At 39.5% G+C, this 12,042-nt stretch overlaps 1 protein-coding gene across 13 annotated transcripts in view; it reads left to right on the forward strand.

The window, feature by feature from the left end:
- Positions 1–12,042, forward strand: part of LOC126915945 (uncharacterized) — a 350,506-nt gene that overhangs the window by 265,552 nt on the left and 72,912 nt on the right. For 9 of the 13 annotated variants that reach the window (XR_007710387.1, XR_007710388.1, XM_050721168.1 and 6 more), the window contains exon 18: positions 3,611–3,703. The exons of 2 other annotated variants lie outside the window; for them this stretch is intronic. Coding sequence is in view for 9 of the 11 variants with exons in the window: in XM_050721168.1 (XP_050577125.1) it covers positions 3,611–3,703 (93 nt within the window). In the remaining 2 variants the exon portion in view is untranslated. Of the gene's footprint in view, positions 1–3,610; positions 3,704–6,456; positions 6,545–12,042 lie in introns of those variants that run through there. 2 more of the 13 variants (XM_050721169.1, XM_050721170.1) reach the window with 2 other exon arrangements.

Here is a 12,042-nt window from a genome sequence, read left to right on the forward strand (position 1 = left end):
GCTTGCGCCGGGCGAATAATAGTCGTCTGATTAATTATTCTCGTCGAAACACCATTTAATATTAATATTCGTATTAACTAGTACGATTTATTATTTATTACAAAAGTTCATATATTCGATTTTACATTTCGTCGATTGTTTCTCGCTGTTGTCGTATATCCTTCGAACGTTCCCCGATATTACAACGAAGAATAAACAATGTTATTAAGTAAAAAATTGCTTTTACGTCGCTTTAGGAAAAAGTTAGTTCAGTTTTTAATAAAAATATCGATCAGGAAGTTCGATTTAGAGAGGTCGAAAGGTAAAAAATTCAGCGGCGCAAAAGGGCAAGCTCGAAAGCAGATTAAAATATTCAGAAGTTCAAAATGGAAGTCAAGAAGTTCCGTGAGCAACGGCGAAGTTCCGAAAGCTTAAGACGTAAATCTTGCAGTCGAGTGGGCTTCGTCGTGAGAATTTGCAACGGTAACAAATTTTTCCTATGCAGATGGTCGATAAGCTTCTCTTCGCTGCGATATAGAAGTTTCATGGAAATTTTTCACCTAAATTTACCGATTAACGATTTCCAACATAAAGGCTTTAGAAATTATAACATTGAATTATAGCAGCTGCGGATTATTATGCAAATCAACGTCTCCGTGAATGTAATTATAAATATGGAACCTAGCTAGAACACATTGCTTTTACGTATTAATATAAAGACTACCTATATATTCCGGATATTGGATACATTTTTCTAAATTACTCACATCCCTCGGATCGTTACGCTTTCGAAATTCTCATAAATGTATAAAGGTCAAATGCAATCTACTGATCATCGTGCCAGGCTATTCCACGGTCACTAAAATAGTATCTGCACATGAAAAATCAGAAATTCGAAATTTCCCTTGAAATTAACTCCTACCTCCTCGTCCTCGATTAACCAAGCGCAGCAACCGTTCCCTCGCCTCCGATTAATTAACGAAACGCAGAGAAATCGTGGCTCTCGATTATTCCAGGGGAATCCTCCACGGGGCAATTCAATTTCCTACCATCGATTCGATTATAGTCCTCCGGCGAAACGAGTTACGATGTTCCTTGAGAGAAGAGGGGCTGGAGGAGAGGGAAACAGCGGTTCCTTGGCCGCGTATTACGTCAGGAACACGATAACTTTGCACTCTCCTTTTTCGTTCTTCGAGAGTAAGAGGCCGTATTTGATTTGGCTTTAATGCGATTTCTTAGCGACAGCTATAGTCTGAATATACGTAGCCGCTGCTGGCAGTAACAGGGGGAGCCAGATGAGAGCAAGTTGATTATTCGTCCGACCCTCTTCGTCTTTTCCCATTTCTGATTACGCGAAATTAGTTTCTTTGGCAGAGAAAGACGTTTTTCTTCTTCTTCTTCTCTTTTTCTTTTTCTTTTTCCTTTTGCTTCGAAATCGAAGCTGTTTGATTTTATTGCGCCTGTGGGAGCCTGTGCGCCTTTAGAACCGAGTTGTTTCGATTTTTTGGTACAATAACGCGAATTTATACTCTTTAGAATAGGTTTGTTTCATTTTTGCAGTGGTAACGTGGGTCTTTACATTTTAGAGTATATTTGCTTCATTTTTGGCATAACAATGCGAGCTGTGGTTTTTTAGAAAATATCGTTCAGAAAATCGTTTTCCAAAGGTAGAGTCATTTTCGTCAATGTTGTTTAGGTAAACGAAAGTCACGTTCAAAACGAAAGAATTTAGACGCTTAGGAGATACACTTTCGATTGACTTGCTTTTAATAGGCTCTGGAACTCGTATTTATGGTATGGAAGGCATTTGCCTAATCCTCTTGAGATTTATGACGACTTTAAGGTAATATATTCAAGAATTATATTTCCTTGATAGTCGTAGGAAGGGAAAGGAATATGTGCAACATATGTCAAAATTTATGGCGTTTCTTTCGAGATACATTTTCGAATTATACCTGTCGAAGTGATATTTGCAATAAGGAAATTTTTGACGATTCCATTAAGGTATTTCCTTGAATTACGTTTCTTTCGAAGGCTGAGAAAAGGTGTGAGCGTATTTGCGTCGAATATTATCCAAAATATCCCAACTCACGGCACCAAAAGCTTCGATTTTACAACTTCTTCAATCACTATCGTATTCGAAGCGATCGCACAGACGAATGGCACCACACACGAGCACACACAGCACAGAAACACACCTAATTAAATTCCTAAGATCCTGTTTCCCTTCCAATCGTTCCTCGTGTTCTAACCTCCTTCTCATATTTTTAATTTTTTTTTTCTTTTTTCTCGTACACGCACCTCTCGGTACAAGCAAGAGTCTTTAATGATATGACGATGACCATGATGACATGACACGATATGATATGATATGATATGATAATGAGATGATTAATGTGACCATGACCATGATTTCTTACCATGATTTTATATTTACTTATTTGTTGCACGTTGTTTGGTGCGTCTCCGTAAGCAGTATGACGCGCTCGCAGACTCTCTGGCAAACCGACATTTCGGCTGAAATATCGTGCTTTTTTATCCATCCTTTTCACGCAGTTTAGTTAGTCTATTATATCAAACACGAGTGCTCTCGATCCTTTCGCGCCCCCACTTACATATTTTCCCTTGGAACGTTCTACTTGAATATATACATATCGAGCTGAGAATATCTTATCAATTCCATATTATACAAAATATCGCGTCGCGACCACTTTTCAACTTGAAACTGTCGGATCTTCAATTTAAATGTAAAAACTTTCGAAAGTATATGATCTTTCTGATCGATCGAGGTAAAGTCGTCGAGCGAGACCTAACTTCGATAAAATTATTTCAAGTAAAATAATAGAAAAATGTCTGCTCGTAATATTCGATGAATTTCATCAAGTTTATTGTTTCCGCGAGATTATATTATTCCGCGGTCGGAATAAATGTTCTAGCGCCGAAAGAAATTCCGCGAAAGTTTCGAGCCCCTGGGCCGCGTCTCGAGAGAGCATCTCGAGAATTAATTAGCGGCAGACGGCCATTGTGCGTCCGAGAAATAAACGGAAGAATAGGTTTGAGAGTAAAAGGACGGTGCAGAGTGACGGCGAGTGAGAAAGCGTGAGATGGGGTGCGCGAGGGAAAGAAACAGAGCAAAGAAACGCGAGCATCTGCTCAAGAACGTTGAACCGAGCGTCATATAGTAGCGTTCGCTTCGTTTTGCAATTCTTGAATGAAAAGTTAATCGAATCGATACAAATTCGTTCGAGACACGCGTGGAAAGGTTTCCCGCGTAAATTGCACACAGAGCACCCCCACAAAGAACTCGCACTCGTTAGCTTCCAGGTCGCTTGAAAAGGCGACGTCGCGCGTCGCCCTTTTCTCTCACCTTTTTCTTTCAATCTTTTTACGCTCGTTTTCTATTTTTTTTCTGTTTTTTTTTTTGTTTTATTTTAATTCATCCCCTCATTTTTCCTCGTTCTTTTCTTCACCAATATTTTTCTCTTAATTACCTGTTTATCAAACGACACAGATTGAATATTTTGTACAAAAGAAGCACGAAATGTCGGGCCTGCCAGTCGGCCGTTTGCCGAGCGCTGGCAGTCTGTAAGTTGAGTTTAATGCATGTTGTTTTGTCTGTCCTTGCATGCAGGGATTCGGTTTTGTAACATTCGCAAATAGTGCTGACGCGGACCGGGCACGTGAGAGGCTACACGGCACCGTGGTTGAGGGCAGAAAGATTGAGGTGTGCATGAACATTCTTATACTTATATATATATATACATACATATATATATGTATACATTCGCCATTAATTCATTTATATTACACGTGTTGTTATAATTGTTTTCTTGCAGGTGTACGCGGGCAGCGCGATCGAACTTACGCTCGATCGCGCTTCTCGTTCGATTAATCAACAGGCGACCAGCGATCGCTTCTGTCGATCTCTTTATTTTTTTCTTTCTCTGTTTCTTTTTTTTTTTTTACTCTCTATCTCGTAGCTAACAATACTACAACGTGGAACGCTGCTTCTAATTGAATTTCTAAAAACGTTGGTCGCCTAATTGACACTGATCCTTAGATTTTAAGAAACGCGCGCAGTTTTCGTGCTCGTAAACGTTTGACATTTAAATTTAAACATTTTTCACATTTTCTGCCAAACATTGCTAAACGAATAGTACAGACTTTCTATACTATAATTTACCAGCATGAAATCTACGCACCTAATTTTAAGCGTGAAACTGTTCCAAACGCTTGCGCCTTCGAAAACAATGTGTTTCGAGTACGATTCGAGACAGAATTATCAGGTGGATGAAATTCGAAGATCGAATTCGTCGAATTTTCACGGAGCCACGGTCATTTTCTTTGTTCAAAGCGGATATTTTAGTATAGTTAATTGAGAGATAATTGCGTGATCGGGACAACAGCGAATCAGGAAGAGCGTCCAGGGTCAATCCGGATCAACCACTCGACACCTCGAGTACCATCGATCGACTGGCACTCGGTGATCGTTCGAGAGCATCGAGAGATTCGTGATCCTGACTCCTGGAGTGACCTGGACACTCCATTTTCCGAACCAGACTAAATATACACTGTCTCACGAAAGTATTTGAATATTTAAAGACATTTTTTAACACATATATGTTCTATACGAAACATTGGAAAATTTTTGTAGCGTTATAATAACGTATAACTATGATGTTTATATTGGTAAAGTTTAAAATAAACATAATCAAAGATGTGCATAAAAGCTAAGGTAGAACCTATATTATTTATAACAGCAATTTACACACTACGTTCCTATGTTGAATATTTATAAAATATTACAATATTAAGGAAAGTTCAACGAGTTTTGCATAATACGCTCGATACGTTCATAAAAGTTCTTTGTAAAATGTGGTCAAATACTTTCGTAGGTCACTGTATGTCACTAAAAATTTATGGTATATTTCATTATCTCTGTCCATTAAAAATATTCTTCTTATATCAAATAACGCACGTTTCAAACGATAATATCGAATAAATTTATTGTTTAAAATAACCAGAATATCGTAGGTGAAAAGTGTTGACTTGTTTATCTATAAATTATCTTTCTTTTAAAACTCTTTATCTCTATCGAAGCGAATCAATAATACAGTATGTAGATATTTACGTTCGACAGACCAATGGCTCCGTTAGAATCAATCGCGAGGTAGCAAATTGTGGCAATGGCGTTTCCAAGGATCCGCGTAGTAATTCATTAAAGGGAAGATCAAGTTAAATATCTGGTTATCGACCCGATGGTCCCTAGTTAATCGTTCTTGCGAACGTGACGTCTGGCACAGTGTCGATACTCGGCAATAGCGACTTAATCTGATTGGATAACGCGATTAATCGAGCAGATGCGATGTTGCTCCGATACTTCGAACACGTTGGCACAGTAATGTGGCCAGAATCGTTGCGTCACTGTGTTTCTTCGCTTTATGAGCCAACTTATTTATAGATAAATTAACTTCTACAAATTGATTAGGAAAATTCAGCTGCTAGCAAATATTGCGAAGAATTCGCGATCGATTCTTTGGTAAATTTCAATCGAATATAACTGAGAAATTACCGAGATCATTCCAAGGATTCGTTGCCAATTTCATTGCTTTTATTAACAAGAAATTCTAAAGAGTTGCTGATGAATTTTTCTTAACTCACGGTTAAAGATGGTTCGATTAGCGTTAAATTTACCAACGAATTAAACCGATCCAATTTTCGTAGCACATGTTCCTGACCACGGAACGATCATCTCCGTGACAAATCTTTCGCATCGATCGTCGCGTCAGACTCACGTGTGCCCTTGCGACCATCTCATTCGTCTGTAGAGATCGCCATGTTCGTCCAATCGCCATTGCCAGGCTGCGTCGCGACGCCTCTCGAAGGCGCAAGCAAAGACAAACGAGGCGTGGGCCGTGCCACGAACGCGGACGCAGTCGATTAATCTTGTCGAAATTTCTCGAAAAACTCATTCGTATCCATCCAACTCCGAATCGCGCACGCGTCCGCGTGATTGGCGCGAGTCACGCACACGCGACGATGTTGAAGGGGTGGACGCGCTCCGGACAATTCCGTAATACAAATATTTCCACTAAGAAAGTCGTCGGAAAGAACAAAAACTATGAATGCTAAATAGAAGAACGAAAGATGAGTCGACCGATATTTAAGAAAAGATATAATATATATATATATATATATGGGAATATTATAAAGTAACATTATAGAATAATATAAAAGGTACAGATGAGGCGAGGAATAAAATACTTGCTTGAACGTGTAGATGAACGCACGTGTATAATAATAAATATGAACACATGTATCTGTATATGATATGAAAAGTTAAAGAAAGGGTGAAAGGTAGCCAGCGAAGGATATATACCGTGGAGGATACGCGTATATCTTGGCTGGTGGCATCGAAATAACGCAAAGAAACGAGAGAAACAAGTATCTGATGTCTCTTTGTTCTCTCCAATATAGAGTCGTGACACAGAGGGGCAGACTTGTCGAGGCGCGCGCGGCAAACGAATAGTAGAGATCGGATAGGACTGTAAAATGAAAAAGAAAATGAGAGAATCTGATGGCTAGTGACGAGAGACGGAGAATTTTGAGAGAGCGAGCAAAGAGAATACGTATTAAAGTGAGAAAGAAAACGAGAGATAATGAGAAAAGGCAAATAGAATGACAGAGATAAATATATTTTGAGAGATTGATGGGCAATAATCGCCGAACGACAGGGACACTGAGGAGGCCAGTCGATATACGATCCCCGAAGTGTCCAGAAAGGTAAGGAAACCAGATGAAACGAATATATAAGTTGAACGATAAAATGTAACAAGTCTGAAGAGCGACGAAAGATATCGCCTCGCACTGCCCGCTCTCTCACCCCCCCTCGAAACACACGAATCGGAAATCGCACGAATTTTTTTCAAACAACGCGGCAAGATCGCGTCGATTCCGTGGTATAACTCGTTCTCTTCGTTTACTCGGTCGTACGTGAAATTATCGTTCACGCGAATGGCACCGCTGAAGAGTCGTGCTTGAGCTTATCGTTATTTTTGCGAACGATCCTGACGAAACGTTAGGAGTAGAAGCGTTGGAATTTTATCGTCAAATTTTTATTCTCCGATTTAGCTTAATGATTTATTGTTTCAAACTGGAAGACTACGGTTTTATATTTTTGTTGATTTTAACGAGGAAGTACGACGATTACTCGTATAATTCTACCGAAAGAATTTATAAATCGATATCGAGTCAGGATATGCAAAAATAGATCGGGTTCTGCCCGACAAAGGCTATTATGCACTTAGCGACGCGCAGGAATAGATTTATTCAACAAACCATGCTGTTAATGTTGTTTTTTCTTGTATCGATACAGTATTAGCACTGCGTCGGTTATAAATGATGAAATATTTGTCGCAGTTATTCGTGTGCCTTATTGTTAATTAAGCGTGTAACAGCCTTAATTCAAGGAAAATGGAAAAACAGCGTCGATAATCCCGAATTGAAAAACACATCATATAAATAATAACTCGTTATCTGATAATATCGCTGAATCGATAAGCAACAAATTGTAAATCGCAGACTTTGATTGCACAACGCGTGAACGGCTTTTCCAATTTTACGTTCGATTGGATAATCAGCTGGCTTGTAGTTTCTAAAATTCACTCGTAGAATTGCTTCTTTCGTTATCAATGTTACAGATTAACATAACAGAATTTGCTTGACGTGTTATACAAAAAAGTCTAACTTACGGCTTATAGAATTTCGTTATTAATATTACTGGAGCCGCGCGAAAGAAGTAAATTTTCAGAAGCTTCTTTTTGTTCCGACGATTCGATCGAATATCAGATCGTTACGAACATCTGGTTGGCTGTCATCCCGTTTTTTAACCGCGGCTCAGCAAATCTCCATGGAAAATAGATCTCAGTGAATAAAGGGGATTACGTTCGAACTGAGAAATTCGTCATTAAATTTATCTACCTGTCAGAAAGCAAGCTGAAATCCTAGCGTAACGAAAAACTTCCAACGACTATTTAATCACCATTTTTCCTCCCCCTTCTCTATTCGACTTTGCTCTTTTTCTATCGCGAAAAAAGAAAGAAAGAGGAACGAACTTTCCCAACGAGTCCGTTCGAACGCCGTCTGATAAATCGTCGCCGACTATGAAAAATAAAAAAGAAAAATTGACAACGTTCGCAAAATTCACGAAGTTCCAAGCACGATAAACATTTGCCTGAATTTTTTTTACCGAATATTCGCGTAACCGCCTCCACGCGCTACGCGTGCTCGTGCGATCAATTTGCCGCGATTCGTTTCGCGTTTTCGAGAGAGGAAACAAAAAATAATATCCTTTTTGGCAATTTGCAAATTCCGATCAAACGTTTCGCGACTGTGTTCCACGCAACGAAACTGTTAATTTCTAAGATAGTTGAATAAGTATGCAACGAACGTTCGCACAAGTACTTTCGCAGCTGGTGAATTTCGAAACGAATTATTCGTACAAGAAATGTAAGATTTATGATTTTGAATATGTTGTTTCGCAGGTAGGGAGCACCGAAATGAAATATTCGTTTCGTGTAAAAGAAGATACAAAATTTATGATCTTTAATACACGAGAATGACAGAAGAAAAGCACGATAAGCGCCTGTTGAAATTTCTATGATTTAAATGACATTTAAAGGGTATTTTTCTTTTCGTGATAAATTTACGATTTTCTGACTTTTTAATGGCAAAGGATTGAAAGGACGCGCGAGATTTGACGCGTTAACGAAAGGAACGACGAAATCGCGGGTGAAAATGAAAATGTCGGGGGCGATATAGTCAGCGCCAAATTAAACTTAACAAGTTTTAATGTTCAATTATGGCGTTACACCTGCCCGGGCTGGCTCTTATTTCTGTTGGCGTAATAAGCCACGGTAATTGAAATTTACGAGCGTGTTTTACGCGGGCCGGTTCGTAAACAGGGAGAAAGCGCTGACCATCCGCGTTTGAACCCTGTTAATTCGACAAAACAAGGTGAATAAACTTGAAATTCTTGATAACGCGCCCATGTTCTGCCACCTATGCACCTAACTCGTATAATTTCTCGATTACGTGAATTTCTTTTTAGAAAAAGGAAGTCAAAATTACGAAGCAAAATGTTACTTCTTTCAGGAACTGATAGTAGAAGATCTATACATAGATAAGATTTTTTAAATAATTTCTATATTTCTATATACAGATATTTTTATTAAGAAAAATAAGAGACAAATATTTGCAGCTGTTAAATAATTCGACTGTATTTCTACCTATCAAATAATTCATCTGCGAAAGGGTTGAGAAACGATTAAGAAAAACCGACACTCCGTAAACCACCCTTCCACGCAGATACAACTTCGTTAAAAAATCTGGCTGTGCTCTCTTCGATTAAATCCACCGAGCTCAGTAATTTCAAGCTTCCCATCAAATTAAAAACCTCCATTAACGAAATCACGAATGTCCGCCGTGGAACGAGGGTCAAATTCCAATGCAGTAGCAGCAGCAGCCGCATTACATTCGCTCGGAGGATTCTCGCAAAGCTTCGACGCGGAGCCTAACGAGAAGTTAAAGACCGAAATGGCGAAGGGGTTGAAGGGGTAGCGAGCTCAACGTCGCATTGAAAAAGCGAGAGTCCGGCGATGATTCGCTTTTTTCGCTAGTCTAGCCTTTTAATTACCGGAAGGATTAAGGGAGATCTCAAATTAGAACTGGGCGTATTTTTCCACCCACGCCTTCGAAAAAAGAAAAAAAAAAAGAAGAAGGGAAGGAAAGGAGAGAGAGGAGAATGTTAACGCAGAGGCTGGCGTGGACGCGTGTCACTTGAGAATCGCACGAGCCGCAGGATTCCTCGAAAGTTTATCGTCCAGCTAAAACAGCGATACGGTTGCTCTTCAAAAGCACACAGGTTCTCGTGGAACTGGCTTGTAATTACGTCGCTAAAACGCGAGCTGGGAAAACAGCAGATATCATTGAGGGTAGTTGGAGCTTTCTGTCAGACGACGAATGGCTTCGCGAATATCCTCGTTTTATTGCTTGCATGTTTGCTAACCGGAGATTCTATCGGTTTCTCGGATTATTTCCGTTTTAAACAGAAGTTGAGAACTTCGCTAATATTAGGAGACAAAATTTAATCACCGATAATCAAATTAAAGTTATGAAATTACGTCGAATTTCTCAGCCCAAAATAATATTCTTGAACGAATTAAACGATCCTCTTCATTGAAAATTTATTACATCGTCATGGTTATACGTAGAAGGAAATTATAGAATTTGCATCGTTTTGAAATAACGAAGATTAAATTGAGAAATTTTGACTGACTCGTTCTAATCTCGCAGCTCGTGGCAACTCGATCCACACCATCGAATTACTCTGACATCGAAACTAGCCCCTGCAGCTACGCTCACATATTTTATCCTTCAACAACAATGTTTCCCAGTAGAAACATTTTCCGTCAAATATTTTGCCGGCTGTTCAAACATTATCTTCCCGTGTTTACTCAGCGTTGCCGTAGCTTTTCTCGCTTCACAAGAATCAACCGACGTTACCCGTAATAACGTCGCTTTAATTACTCTCGAATTTAACCCCGAACGAGGCCACGCCAAGGATCCACAGAATTTCCTCAGAGCAACTGTACTCCACGTTAAATCGGATCTCTCGATCTTAATCAGAGGAATTACGCGTTATATCCATTTGTAAATGAAGAGAATGCAAGGGTTGTAGTCTTCGAAACGATTTTCTTTTGGCAAAACGTTAAGAAATATTTAACGACAGGGATCCGATTCTTGTCCAGCCACGCTAGAACGTTCCGCAGCTGTTTTACCATAGCTATCAATCGGTATTTTTTCATAGAATCTCTGAATATTTTATTCGATATCCGAAAAGTATTTTATTTAATATTTTACGCACGGTCGATGCTAAAATCTTTAACTTTGTCACCTGGTTCTTGCATTGCAGAGAATCTGTACGAACACGAAGGATGAGTTTTCCGTGCAAAGATCTCTAACAAAAATGAAATTTTTCCATATTTTGAGAAACCGTAACGCTACATTTTATTATAACCTGTTATATGCACAAATATCGGTAAAACTTCAATGAAACAAGTATCATCGAAACTTTTTTTATCCGCTGCTCTATCGGAACTGCTCGGTTATCGAATAAACGAGGTTCTACTTTACCCGAAAAGGATATCTCCTTGAACGATATTTTCGCTAGAAAGATAGAACGAGGTTCGAGCTTTCTTCTGCTTGGTAACGAGTGAACACAATGCTCGTGGACTACACAAAGGGCGTTCGTTAAGATAATAGGCCGGCGAATAGGGTAGCTGGCGATGTCGCGAAGCTGTGCTCGCGATTCAAACCTTCTGAACCTCCTCCGTAGCTCGTTCAAAGGTCCATCGGGGCAAGTTTAAACTGGTTTAAGCACCGGCAGTAGTTAGCGAACGGCCCGATATTCTCTCTCTCTCTCTCTCTCTCTCTTCGATTATCGAAGGTCTTTCAGCCTCGTTAGCGCGTTTGAATTTTGCACGCTGCCGCTGAAAGCATTGTTGACCGCCTCCGGGGCAGAAAGTATCGCTAAAAGGTGGTGAGTTTGTGGAGATCGGTCACGCGAACGGTCCCGAGGTTTTCTTTATTCGCGAGCTTTCTTTCTTTCCTCGAAACGGTCTTTTAGAGTGGTTTGACAAAGATATCGCAAAAGAAGCGAAAATTTTGGAACGTTTGAAGTTCTGGGGTAGTTGAAATCATTTTCTTGCGAGCCTTTGCTAGGGTGGTAGTTTGAAGAGTGGCGTTGGTCGTGTGGAATTCGTGGATTTTTCGATAATCTAAGATATTGATTTTTAGTTAGAAGTTTTACAGTAAATGTTTAATACGCGTGGTATTTTCAGAAATATCCTTTCAAAGGGCGTAGACTCTAGGAATCGAGACAGTACATTTATATCCAGAACAGATCATACGGGATAATTCATATCGAATTACTAAAATATTCCAAGATTCATAATATCTCCGTTTCCGTGTCAAAATCTACTTCGTTCGCTGCAACACTAAATC

The sequence above is a fragment of the Bombus affinis genome, chromosome 5 (assembly GCF_024516045.1).
Source record: "Bombus affinis isolate iyBomAffi1 chromosome 5, iyBomAffi1.2, whole genome shotgun sequence".
Lineage (NCBI taxonomy): Eukaryota > Metazoa > Arthropoda > Insecta > Hymenoptera > Apidae > Bombus > Bombus affinis.